This window comes from Cebidichthys violaceus, unplaced genomic scaffold (assembly GCF_023349555.1).
Source record: "Cebidichthys violaceus isolate CVI_PGR_0920_01 unplaced genomic scaffold, fCebVio1.0.p SCAF_79, whole genome shotgun sequence".
Taxonomy (NCBI): Eukaryota; Metazoa; Chordata; class Actinopteri; order Perciformes; family Stichaeidae; genus Cebidichthys; species Cebidichthys violaceus.
The window spans coordinates 39,816-53,397 of NW_027176963.1; the positions used below are offsets into that span (position 1 = coordinate 39,816).

General features: G+C 43.3%; 1 protein-coding gene across 2 annotated transcripts in view; it reads right to left on the bottom strand.

Annotated features, from left to right (window-relative positions):
* Positions 1 to 5,480: 5,480 nt before the first annotated feature.
* Positions 5,481 to 13,582, bottom strand: part of mad1l1 (mitotic arrest deficient 1 like 1) — a 47,485-nt gene continuing 39,383 nt past the window's right edge. Inside the window, exons 18-19 of one of the 2 annotated variants that reach the window (XM_068737430.1) lie at positions 9,753 to 9,903; positions 5,481 to 5,823 (exon numbers count right to left, since the gene is read on the bottom strand). In XM_068737430.1, the coding sequence (XP_068593531.1) occupies positions 9,754 to 9,903 (150 nt within the window). In that variant the 3' untranslated portion in view covers positions 5,481 to 5,823; position 9,753. Of the gene's footprint in view, positions 5,824 to 9,682; positions 9,904 to 13,582 lie in introns of those variants that run through there. The other variant, XM_068737431.1, reaches the window with a different exon arrangement.

Below are 13,582 nucleotides of genomic sequence, written 5' to 3' on the forward strand. Positions count from 1 at the left end.
ACCGTTAATGAGAAGCTTTACTGTGCATGACGCAGGTAAGTGCATTGCTCGGAGAGACGGCAGGACAAAGCAGCAGCGTCTTCACTTTCTGAAGCACACGTTATAGTACTGTGTGATACCGTGGTTACAAAAGGAAAAACAAAAAAATCCTTAATGATTCTCACAAAAACACATTTGTTTTTAACTGAGTTAGAACTCAACAGGGACGCACCGATACCACTTTTTGTCAGACCAAGTACAAGTATTTATATGAGATATGAGTACTTAATACCATTATGGACAGGAATATCTGACGAAAATAAAACATGCTTTCAGATTGTAACAAATCAAATATAATACATGACGCTGTTGTTTAGCCGAAAATATGAATTTCTCTCTCTCTCTCTCTCTCTCTCTCTCAGGTGCGGTTGTATCAGAGTAGTTACAATTACGAGTTTGAGTAAATAAGCACATTAACAGGATGATACCTGATACTGGTATCAGTATTGTGAAAACAAAGCCTGGGTTACAAAACTGGCGGAGTGGAGTTTGAAAAAAAAAAAATACAGGTGTTCATAACGCAGGGAAGGTCTAATGTGCACACACTATATAGTTGCATTTCGGGAGAAGTAGAATCCTGGGTTTGACCCACATTAGAGTCTTAAAAGTATGTTTATAATAAAAACATTGCTGTTGTCAGCTATCATTTTTCAAAACTTTATAAAACTTGTTTACATTTTAAACATGATCTAAAGTGCTTAAAGGTATAGTTTGACCTTTTGGGGAATAAGCGTCACTTCACAAGATTCACTTTCTTGCTGACTGGTCTCAGTTTAGCGAGTAGCTACAGCCGGGAGGTGATTAGCTTAGCTTAGCATAAAGACTGAGGGGAAACAGCAGGTGTTGTTACCATCCAAGCAGCCAGCGGAGAGTCTAGCGAGTCACTTCACCGAGTGGTTCGCCAACTATCCATAAAACCACAAATTGCTATTTTTGAATTTACATTTGAGTACGGATTAAACAATCAAGATATAAAGCGTAAATTAGTGAACAGAGCTGAGCTAGAGTTATGCTAGGCTAAGCTATCTGCCTTTTCCTGAAAACATCCCTAAAGAGCACCATGTTACAGGTGATTGTATCTGCTGGGATTTTAAAAACAAAATAGGCCAGACTCTGGGCTCCATTACTTGGTGCTAAACGCAACACATGAACTGTATACTTAGAGATTAACCAGATATTTAGGGCTAATGTAGGGTAATGCTAATAGCGAGAGACAGCAGGGCTATAGCTATGTGCTAACACTGGGCTACAGCACAGGTACAAACAGGTGACTCTGTGAAAAGGGACATAAATGTGCTTCTAGCGAATAAGCATTTTTGGAAAATCTAAATGTCCGCTCCATTAAGAAAGGTTCTCAAAGAGTAGAGGAGCATGTAATTGAGCTACATGCTACATTTCAAATGTATAATACAATTTCACTGTCAAAAGCACATGTGGGCAATGACACAGTACAGTAAGCCTGGACCAGGGGCTTATCTCTTTCAGGTGAAATAACCCCTTAGATTCATAATGGTGGTGCAATTCATGTGCAAGAGCATAATCCTTTTCCATCGTGAACTGAGCGAGAGAAAATTGCAACTTCAGTACAACACCGAAGAGGTTCATTACTCCTTATCTTTAAACTGCCGCGGTACAAATGGCTTAAGGGCCTGACGGTGGGAGGCTTCTATCAAGACGAGAACATGTCCTAACAGGGTCTTTTCATTATCCTTACATCTCCTATCTGTCCTGTGTGATTTTAACCCAGGGCAGGTGAGTCTGGTATGTCTCCACGGTTACATCATCTTTCTCCCCAAAACCTCATTTTCCTCCCTTTACGGCACCTCAGATCTCTCCCTCACTCTCGGGCTCAGGCAGACGGGCGAGCTCACGAACACTCACGTCGTGGTGCGAACTTATAAACTGAACGGCTGCCGGGAGAGCGAGACACACCGTTTGTACCGACACACTGCAATTGTTTCATTTGAAACTTTTCTCTTTTTTTTTTTTTGGAGATCTGATTCTGGTTGTTGAACTTTTTAAAAACTACACGTGATATTTGCAGAAATGCACACGACGCGGGGCGGCTTATTAAAGAGCACTCCCGGGTCCGGCAGGAATGAAAGATTTCAGTCCCGTACCCGGTGGAGGTGGTTGAAAAGGGCAGCCAAACAACTCCTGGTGCTACTTGCAGCGCACGGTTGGAAGAGAACCTACATTAAGTCTAGTTTTGAAGTGCTGTGGTTGAGGGCTGCCCTTTCTAGATGCGGTCTCTATCAAAGCAGTCTGACGCAGAGCGGAGAAGGGAGCCTCCAGCTCGCCCCGCTGTCAGGAGTTTGGAACACAAGTAGTTGTCAAGACTCGTCACAGCCGGAGCCGCAGTGACCAAAATATCTGTCTTTTTCATGTGTGCGCTGCTGCCTGTCTACTCCCCCGTCGCTCTACAGCCGTCCACAAGTACAAAAAGAGGCCCTCCCCGGGCACAAACAATAACTCGCGCTCCTTCATTCTCCACGTGGCATTTGCAGTGACACTTCCGGCAGAGACGGAGGGCAGAAAAGATACGAGGACAGAAAGGGAGGGAGAGAAAGAAAAAAAACCAAAAAAACAGAAAGAAGCAGGAAACGGAATTAAGAATTAGGGGCTAAGGAAGATAAAAGAGGACAGAGACACAGGGTTCTTTGCTCATTTCCAGTGTTTTGATTCCTCTCAGAGCCTTGAGGGGTTGTCTTTGTGAAATAACCTTTGAGAAGAACGTGAATCGGGCTCGCCGTCAGCGCCCAATGTGGGTCAGCCTGTGAAAGGAGGCGGCTTGATAGAGGGCGATGTTAAGAGTCATAACAGGAAACATTCTCACCACTGTATTACTACGTATTAAAATCAACCCGCTAAAGAGAGGAGCCTGTGTCTCACTGCATCGCGCACACGCACACACACACACACACACACACACACACACACACACACACACACACACACACACACACACACACGCACTCTAGGCCAAGCAGCATTAATAATGTACAGGGTAAGTGAGAGAACACTGCGGAAAGGTCGAGGCTGGCTGAGAGGCGAACAACATGACTTGTGAGTTAGTAGGTCAGCGGTTACAGTGGTTATCTCATCTTTGACTGGGTGAAAGCATCTAACTGCCTCCTGTTTAAATCGCTTTACGAGGGGGCCAACTGCTAGTTTAAAGTCTTTTCAAAACAGGGCTAATTGCGTTCAGTTTTAAAACACAGACGACCACTGAACCACTAGAGCCGGAGCTTGTTGACCCTGGAGGTCGTCTGCTTTCATTAAGAGAGCACGAGGAGCGCTTTATGTGTGGATCCGGGGCCAGATGCAGAAAAACAGGACCGAGGCGAGAGCTATGAACTGAATCACACTCACTAAATGAATAAGCGGAGGATGGACAGTGTGATGGAGGCTGAAAGACAGATATTTCCTCTTTTAGCCTTCCTCAAACTAGCTCACTTTTTTTTTTTCTCCAAAATTACCACACCAGGTGACACTGAAACTTGCTCGAAAAATGTACAAACGCACAACCGGCGCTCACACCGGCACGCACTCCTGCACACGCGCCCAGATTGAAGGAGGTTAAGACGAAAGATCAAGGCGGTGCAAATTAAAAGCGCTCTAATTAGCCAAACTGTCACTCTCCAGCTCTGGCAGCCATATTGAAGTCTGCCTGGAGACCCGCCCGCCACATTTCCACCGGCCCTCTGATCAGCCATATATACTGTTTGGGAGTGAGGATTAGAGGCAGCGGCTGCTGAGAATTACACTTGCCAGACATTCAGCACCGCCACGGCTCCAAAGCGTTATAATGAATGGAGAGAGACGTGTTAGTGAAAGTGCTCTGTGGAGCTCCATCATCAGAGGTATAAACGCTGGCCCCCCGGTGCAGCTCCGTCCAAATCTGTTCTCCTGGTCCCGTACCAATTCTGAGTGCATTATCGCTCCATTAGCCTTGGCTAATTGTTATGCCAGAGGATGATCATGAGTTCGTAGCCACTGCTGACGGAAATAAATACCCCCAACATTTTTTTTTTTTTTTTTTTTTAAAAGGAACAGGGTATTGCATGCTTTGGCTGATGAATGGGATGCTAGAAGATCAAAAAACACACAATGAGTTGATGGTGGTGAATTTCCATTATCGGGATAATCGTGAATATTGTCGTGAATGACTTGGAAAAAGATGACTTTACTAGCTACCGTGGTAAAGAAGTGGAAAAATAGAGCCAGATTAAAAAAAATACAGGAATTTTTAACATACGACATTCTTACAAAATGCAATTTTTGTATTCATATATTTAAGCAGGACCACCTTAAGATCGATTGTTCATGAAAAGAAGGTATGTATCCTATCTGTGATGCAGTAGAAATATTTGTTCCTTATTTAAAAAAAAACAGCATATTTGAAGATTATCAAGATAATATTGGGAATCACAATTATTTTTGGGCCGAGATAATCGGGACATGAACAACCATCTCGATAATAAGCTTTCTAGTGTAGCTTGAAGTCACTTTGTTTAGAGATATGCATTTATTTTGTCATTAAAGCATCTATTAGTTGGCTTTGATAAGTATATTGTATTTCAGGAAAAATTCCAATAAATCTAGAGCAGTCGGCGTTGCTTTCGGTTTCTTTCACTACACACTGCCACCCTCGCGGTTTAACCCTGCAGGTTAGTGATCAGATGCTCGTCACCTGGGAGTGAATTGAAAACCATCCGCATCGCTGCGCAACATTTTCCAAACACTGATTCCCCACCTTCCAGGGAGCCTCTGATAATCATGCAAGAGAAGCATGAAAGCCTGCAGGAGCTTGAGATGTGGTTGAGTTTGGTAATCCATCAGAACAAACCGTTCTTTTTCCCTTTTGGGGTTTTGTCAGTTATGTCATTGTCATGAGGAAGGAGCAGGTTCTAAAAGCTCGGCCCGTTGGTGCTTTCAAGAAGCACACCGACGATCGAGTTTAAATCAGGTTAAATTCCGTAAATGTTGGTAATAACCCCACATTTATAAGAACAAAAAGAATGTGTGCACAACTACAGGAAGTACAGCAGGTCAAATATGAACCAGTAGGTTGTGGGTAAACTGTGATGAACGTTTACTTATTATTGCAACAGCTGGAAATGACTGTGAAAATATGACCCACGTTGGAATAAATAGGAACAATCCTTTAATAAAGGATGATCATCTACAATCACAAACACTATTTCAGGTAAATGTTGGACTAAAACCAAGTGTGAAAAATCTCATATAGGCTTTTTTTTTCTCTCTCTCTCTCACACACACACACACACACACACACACACACACACACACACACACACACACACACACACACACACACACACACACACACACACACACACACACACACACACACACACACAACACCACACACACACACACACACACACACACACACCCCCTTTCCCAGCGAGCACAGCTTCATGCTTATTCTACTCTTCGGGGAACCCCAGAAGAGAAACTGGGATCTGAACTGAAGCGTGACAGCTGCTCCGTCTCTCTCTGTTGGGACTTTTGAGAAGGACTTGTGTAGGAGAAAGTGGGAGAAAGAATCCCTTCAAGGCGCAGAGCTTCCTGTGCGATTTGAAGGCAGATGAAGACTTTAGCGAGGAAGGTATAGATTGGAAGAAAAGAGGGATTAGAGATGAAAGAGAGACGCGTCCCGTCCCTCCTTCCGTCCCATAGGCCTCTCTGATTCCAGCTGAGACTCGTCTCTGTGGTGGCGACGTCTCTTCGCAGCAGGGCTCACTTATCAATATTGCTCTGTGGTGGAAAAAAAATAATTAATAATCTGTGAGATGAAGTTGAAATGCCACTCCCTATACCTTTTTTTTTTTAATAAATGAAACATGCACGAGAATCGCTTTTAAAGATTTAACGCTTGCCTCGAAATGATTCCTGCTGCAAATCATCTGCAAATCATTTTTTTTTTTTTTTTTAAAAAGCATGCCTTTCAAAATGAGGATCGGTGTGAGAAATCGGATGTATGCTGCAGAGCTTATAAAGCTCAGCGTTTGGCATTTTCAATCTCAGTCTACCACTTCATTTATAGTTAATGAGATATCAGCGGGGCGCACTAATTGTTTTCGACAGAGATGATGGGCTGATGAAATAAAGATAAAGGAATGAATAAAAGAGTGGAAAGAAGGGGAAAAAGAGCAGAGAAGACGAGGGGGGAAGGAAGACAATGAAGGTTACACAGGTAGTGGAATAATGAAATGGGGGGGGGGGGGGGGGGGGGGGGGGGGGGGGGCATGGATGAAAGCTGGGGGGGCAAAATCTTTTTTTTTCCTTTGTAGGCAAAACTCAAAGAACAGAACATTACAGCCATGGAAAAAATATCAAGAGGATGGGCGCAGAGTTGCTTCCTCCGCCGTTATCTACACCCGTCTAGGTTTTAACTTTGACGACGCGTCATTCACTTCCTACCGGTTGTGTAACTACCGCTGATCTTCATCATGCTCAGACGATACTTCTCCCGTTATTTCATTAACTCGCGGGTCGGTTAATTCTCACCGGTTGAAATGGAGCCAACCATCGGTTTGTTAAATTGACTACAAGCAAAAACCTTTTAAAAAAACAAACAATGAATGGCGACTTAAACAGAGCTCCTCGTTCCCGCCTATAGCTGGAGGGCCATAGTGTAAGCACACTCGTACACCGAGGAGCCGTGAAGGCGATAAAAAAAAAAAAAGGGGAAAAAAAAAGCAGGATTACTACTTCATGACTTCCTCTACGCTTCCCAAATCTGAGTTGTTTCTTACAACGTTATAGTAGAACCCCCAAAATAAAAAAAAACCTTGTTCTTCAGCTCAACAGCTTCCTTCCTTCTGAGGACAAAGAGGTGAAATTCCACATCCAAACAGACAGTTCTTTGTCAGCATAAAAAAAGGTGGTTGCCACACAACTGGCAACATACTGGACCAGTGCAACTTTGTGGATGGTTGACCCGTGTTGCCTAGAATTGAGGCAGGCTGCAACCCCAGAGGGGACCATGGTATCCTAGTTCAGCCAGGTAGAGGTCTTCGAGTCACACTTGATGGATGTCATGTTATTTTTCCTTTAAATGATTGCAAAGTCAACAAAAAGACATGCGTTCAGATTCTAACCTGGAATGTGAATTTGAATGCATGAATGAGGCCAATACCAGACGCAATCGCAGAAGCCGGATTCACAAAATATCTTGCGCACAGTCCGATGCTTTTTGTTGCTAAAAAAACGGCAACACGAGACAAAGCTGAATGGAGAACAAGGCTGCACCAGATAGTGCACCAGATGGATCCAACGAATAAATGACATCGTTCAACAGCCTAAAGAACAATCGCAACCGTCTAATCCTTCGAGCGTTCTTTGTTTTGCGACCATCACCATCACTTTGTCGAGCGTAATGCGCTGAGAGACCAATGAACCAAGTCAATCAGCTGATCAGATGACCTTCTTGGATGATGATGATGTTTGCGTTTACGGTGGCAGTGAGTGGTCAAACGACTCAAAGCCATCGACACAACCTGAGCTCGTATCGTGTCATTTTTTTTTTCCGGACAGATAATAAGGACTTGGGGTGTGCAAAGGCCTTTAGTCTACCTGCTGATCTGGGGTCTGACGGCCTTTGGGGGGGGAACCGGACAGAACCATTACACACCTGGCAACACGGCCCACAGCCTCGCATCTACGAAAGTGGTGAAAATTTTGTCCAGTTCCTCACAGACTGTAGGATGCTGCGTGTCGCGGTCGCAGCATTAATGTCGCTGCAACATGAATATTCATTCCAGTCAAGTTCACCCATAACGCTTTATTGATCACATTTGCATTTCAATTTTAAAACAGTAAAGCGGTACAGTAGTTTTATTGAATGAGCGCAGCAGTGATGAAGCCACAAAATGCTACAGTACCGCTTACATCGCACAGCTTATAAAAAAAAAAAAAAAAAAACCTCTCCAATGTTATCTCTAGGTGAGAGCTGCGTGGGGTGTGAAAACATACAAATAAAATAACAAGGACAGTATGTGGGCGTGTGCGGTACAGGAGAATATGTCTTCTCACGAGACATATGGCTGCACCAGCTGGAGCTCTTCTACCGTCCGCTGTGATAAGTGGCTTTCTTACTCCGCTCGCTTCCTTTTGTTTCTCGCTTTTATTTGACGGCTCCCCCGCTTCCCCTCTTCACCTCGTGTTTATTTCTGCCTTTTCTCTTTGTCCCCCCACCCCCCCTTCGTCTTTATCTGGAGTCCGTGCTCACGCCAAAACACGCAACGGAACATAAAAAAAAAAAAAACAACAACACGGGAGGCATCTACAGTTCTCTCCGATCCGATTCAACGTCCAAAGACTTCGTTCTGTGTCAAAAAGGTTACAGGCGGTAGGACAAAATAAAAGCACTTTTAGTGAACTTCAGACAATTAGAGCGTCCCTGGTGAGGTGCTGCTATGAATGTGTGTGTGTGTGAGGAGAGGACACAACGGTTAACGCTGTGATGGAAAAGAAGAACTATTGATTTCTTTGAATCAATTTAATCCAGACTGATGCGGTTCTTTTTTTTTTTTTTTATTTTTACTCTTTTAGCTGCCTCACGTGAGAGCCATAGGTTGCTGCAGTAATGTAACTGTAACAGAGGTTTACTAACTCTCTACACCCGGGTAGTGATGGAGTTGGGAAGACTACATCGGCTCTCAGCGATAGTTATTTTTTACCGGTTGTTTGGAACATTTTTAACACGGTGCCAAAGCTCACTCCCGGTTGTGCTTCTACACTGTAAACTTTGAGTTTTGTGAGGTTATTGCAGTTCTAATACTAAAAAATGTTCTTACGGTCCAGTTTTCAAAGTGACGAAGGGAAAGGCCGTCTGTTTTTATCTCTTTATTTTCATCGACACCTTTCGTTAGAAGAGGCCAAAAGAGCTCTTCTGACGGTAAGGAAAAGAGAGTTTAGACTTCATCTTCAATTCAAGCAAAAATAATCATGAATTAAATTATTTAATAAAAGAGAGAGAGAGAGAGAGAGAGAGAGAGGAGAGAGAGAGAGAGAGAGAGAATCCACAGATCTTGTTTTCACACTGGATTGGAATGAGTTGTAACCACAAACCTTTTACAAAAGGTCCCAAGAGAGAGGACTCAAAAGAACGAGTCAAAGCCTCAGTCGTGTCCACGCAGAACGCATCTCCTGCAGATCCAGAGGACCACACCAACGCTAAACACACAACTGTGTGTGTGTGTGTGTGTGTGTGTGTGTGTGTGTGTGTGTGTGTGTTGTGTGTGTGTGTGTGTGTGTGTGTGTGTGTGTGTTTAACGTGGTGGGAAGTGTACCTCAAACTGTCGCACTGTAAAAAGCATGCCAACCCAAATATCAGAGGCTCGTGTGACATTTTCATGACAATTTTTTTCGTCACATTTTTGTCACATAAAATAAAATAATAAAACATAAAAAAAAAAAAAATAGATTTCTCAATGTTTCATTGATCAAATATTCAGCGTACAAATAGGAAAAACCAAGCTGCTTTCTGAAGCCTTTTTCAATACAAGATGGAAGGTATTCCATCAAAGAAGGTGTTCATCACAGCACCCGACTAGTGTAGAAAGAACACTGTGAATATTGACCTGAGACAAGAAAAGAGCGGGAAGAAAACAGGAAAATAAAAAGCAAAACTAATCCCATCTTTAATGTACAGCCCTGTGTCTGTGTCTGAGTCAAGTTACTTCAGACTGTGGTTTGTCGGCTGAAGAGGTCGAGGGTCACAGCGGAGAGGAACGCCGGGATGCTCTTCTGGTGATGCAGATGAAGGGCCACCATCTCTCCCAGAGTTTTGGAAAACTCGGTCTCCATGAGCTGCATGCTTCCATTGGAGCCCTGAGCGCGCGCACACACGCGCACACACACACACACACACACACACACACGCACACACACACACACACACACAAAACCACCGTTATCAAAAGACAATCCACACAATATCAAACAGTAAGACCTGGGCTTTTACATCCTCTCCAGAGAAAAAACTTTCAAAGTGAAGCAAGAACACTTAAAGTTGTTATTGTCTACAGGGGATTGTCAGGGCGTGAGTGTGTGTGTGTGTGTGTGTGTGTGTGTGTGTGTGTGTGTGGCACTCATTCACAGCAGGGTGAAGGTGTCTAATCTGTGTGGATTAATTAAAAGGAATGAGAAGCAGCTCGGGGCGATGGGATGAAGGAGAAAGGGTGATGAGAGAAACGAGGGATAAAGTAATTAAAGCATCGCAGGGATGGAGGGAGGGAGCGAGGAGCCGAGTCCCACGACATGCAGGGGAGGATATTGAGACGTCTGAGGAGACGCCCGTGTCATGTGTGGCAAGAGACACAGATCTTTATTTGAAGTATCACGAGAAGACTCGTAAAAAAAAAAAACAGACGGCGAAGGTCCGCAAAGAAAAAGTTAATACGGCGTTATATTATTTCCCAAATGGACACTTTTTTTTTTTTTTTTAACTGAAATCCCGACACAGTAAATGTTCACGGTGTGATTTGGAGCGGAATACCTTTTAAAAAAAAATATATATAATTTCAAAAATGAATCCCACTTGAGCTCAGCGTTATTTGAAAACGGAATAGACTTTAGCTACAGGACATCAGAAAGTGGTGTTTGATGCAGAGAAAAGAAAGAAAAGAAGTGGAAACCTACTTGATAAACCAATTAGTGCGCTTCCTCAACACACACACACACACACACACACAACAGGCTGAGGTGAACTCAGCTGTTCACTTCTGTGTGAACAGCGGCAAATCTCCAAAGGGCTGAGAGCAAGAGGATAAGTGAACTAATGGCATCGCCAGCTGACCGCACAGCGCTAAACCGAGGCTCAACGCCGCTCCAGAGAAAACCGGCCCGACGACTCAGGACGTACACAAAACGCACCGACAGGAGGTCGGACAGCCGGCGCCGACTACGAGCTGGTATGACGCTTAAACGAGTTAAAGTTTTGTTTTCATCTTTACTTCAGAAGACTTGATGTGGTTCATCTGGTAGAGTTTACATTCCATGTGAGTTCAGTTGGTTTAGTCTTCTCAAAGATTACTTTTTACACTAAATACACTTTTTTTTTTTTGAGTTAGGAAATGAAATGATCCCTTAAGTCACTTTATCACTTTATTCAATCAGGGCAACAATTTTCGATTATTGTCATAATCTATTAAATCTGCTGATTCTTTTTTTTGGGGGGGAATAATCGATCTATTGTTTGGCCAAAAAAAAATGCCAGAAAGTACTGGAAACATAACATTTCTTCAAATGTCGTTTTCCCAATCGAACCCCAAAGATATTTAGTTTTGTAAGATGAAAAAAAAAAAATATGAAAAAAAGCAAGAAATCGGCATATTTGAGGAGCTTTTTTTTGTACAGTTCACGAGGGCCTGTTCAAACTAATACACAAGGGTTATTAACATTCTTTACATACTTGCTAACAAGTCGTACGGTATGACCCGAGTGGGTATTATAATAATCATAATTTTATTTATATAGCACCTTTAAAAAGGTGCTTTGAGAGACAGAGCCAGGCTAAGGTATCGCCTCTCCACTGTTTATTGGCAATTAGAGCTTTATGACTGTGTAACAGTCAAGAGGCTGGAGAGAAGAAGTGACGGAGGGATGGAGGACGACATGCAACAAAAGGTCTCCGGCTGGATTTGTGCTAAGCGCCTCAGACTACTGGGCCACCGCGACACACAACCGTGTGAGTAAGATCACTGTGACTTTAGCGGATCGATACGCATCCCATAAACATCTCACAGCTACTTTGTGACGATGTGTGTAATAATTCATCTTCTCATTAATCCTCTCTGCCGCTGCATCCGGAGAGTTAATCGCGTAACTACGGCGACGCTCGGTGGAACTTTCACACCGTTCAAAATGTGTTCCTCCTCCCTAACTCCACCATAGTAGCGTCATCCGCGTTCAGCCAATAACTCAATGATCTGCTGCATAAGTAAGACTGCGGTGACTTTCTCAGTAACGTACGCACAACGGACCAACTTTAACACGTCCGCCACTGAGGACCGTCTCACACGCGGACAGATAACCCACACCGTGGTTCTGATCTTCAGCACACAGGCCCGGACGCTTGCAGCCGGCAAACCTTTTCTAATCGCTCCAGCTTTGTCACGTCGTCGTCTAAGCGCCCCTCGCTCTGTGGCTGTATCCCCCCCCCCAGCGACAGTCGCTGGTGTTTTCCTTCTGAAAGCCACGCCATATCCTCAGGCCGCTGCTCTCATCTAAACGTGTGATGTGTGTGTGTGTGTGTGTGTGTGTGTGTGTGTGTGTGTGTGTGTGTGTGTGTGTGTGTGTGTGTGTGTGTGCGCGCAAGCCGACGGTTAGAAACGGCCGGGGCTCTGGGAACACGGGACACATACATCAAAGACCAGTTGCCATGGAGAACTCAATGTCTGTAACACGTGTTTGTCCACAGAATTCATGCGTGCGTGCGTGTGTGTGTGTGTGTGTGTGTGTGTGTGTGTGTGTGTGTGTGTGTGTGTGTGTGTGTGTGTGTGTGTGTGTGTGTGTGTGTGTGTGTGTGTGTGTGTGTGCGTGTGTGTGTAATAATGTAGCTTTGTTATGCTCTCTCAATATCTACCTGCTGCATCCGTATCGTTTTAGCGTGTAACAATAGTGATCGTCATGTCGGGAATGTTTCCCATTGTTTAGAACAAGGTCTCTCCTCCCTCACTCTAACATGATGACAGTCCGACACTCAGCTTGGTATGAATGGGAAAAAAAAAAAGAAGAAGAGTGACTCCACTGAACAACAAGCCCATAGATGCAGAATTCCTCACCATGGCTTCTCTTTTTTTGTGTTCTCGGTGTTAAAAAAATAAAAATAAAATAAAGATAGTGTTTCATGATGTCTTAAGTTTGTTTTGGGGCAATCTTTCTTTATAAATATAAAGTTGATTAGTCGGAATAACCTGCTACGGTTTGTCACAAGGACGAAAAACAAGTTGAAAAGAAAATAAAAAAAATTCTTGAATTGATTAACAGTTGCTCCACAAATATACGTGAGTTACTGATTTACTGAACAACTAAATACAATCATCATGTTTGTCCTCTAAAGCTTCCCGGCGGCCTAAATGACTTGTCTCGGCTAACGATTATATTCTTATCTGGTTCAAACTTCTTGCTCTTAGGTTCAGGTGAAGCGTCATTTCCGCTCGTTATCACCTTTAAGGCCATATTTTGGTAACTTACGATTTTGTTTTTGGTTAAAATTACACAACATGTATTTATATGAGAGCTAAAAAGAGTGATTGTTTTTTGATGGTTAAAACATTGAGCACACTTGTTATTTTTATTCGACGCACCTCTTTCCTCTTGGATGGAAAAAAATTCAAAAACAAGTTAATAAAAGGTCAAGAGAGGTTTTTGAATCAGCTTTATTCAAATATCGACCTTATCAATGCACATTTGCATATTCACGCTTCCTTTATTGGGCGTTTTAAACAATATCTGACCTTTAATGAAAACAAAGAGGCGCTGTTTATATTTGAAAATAACTGGAGTT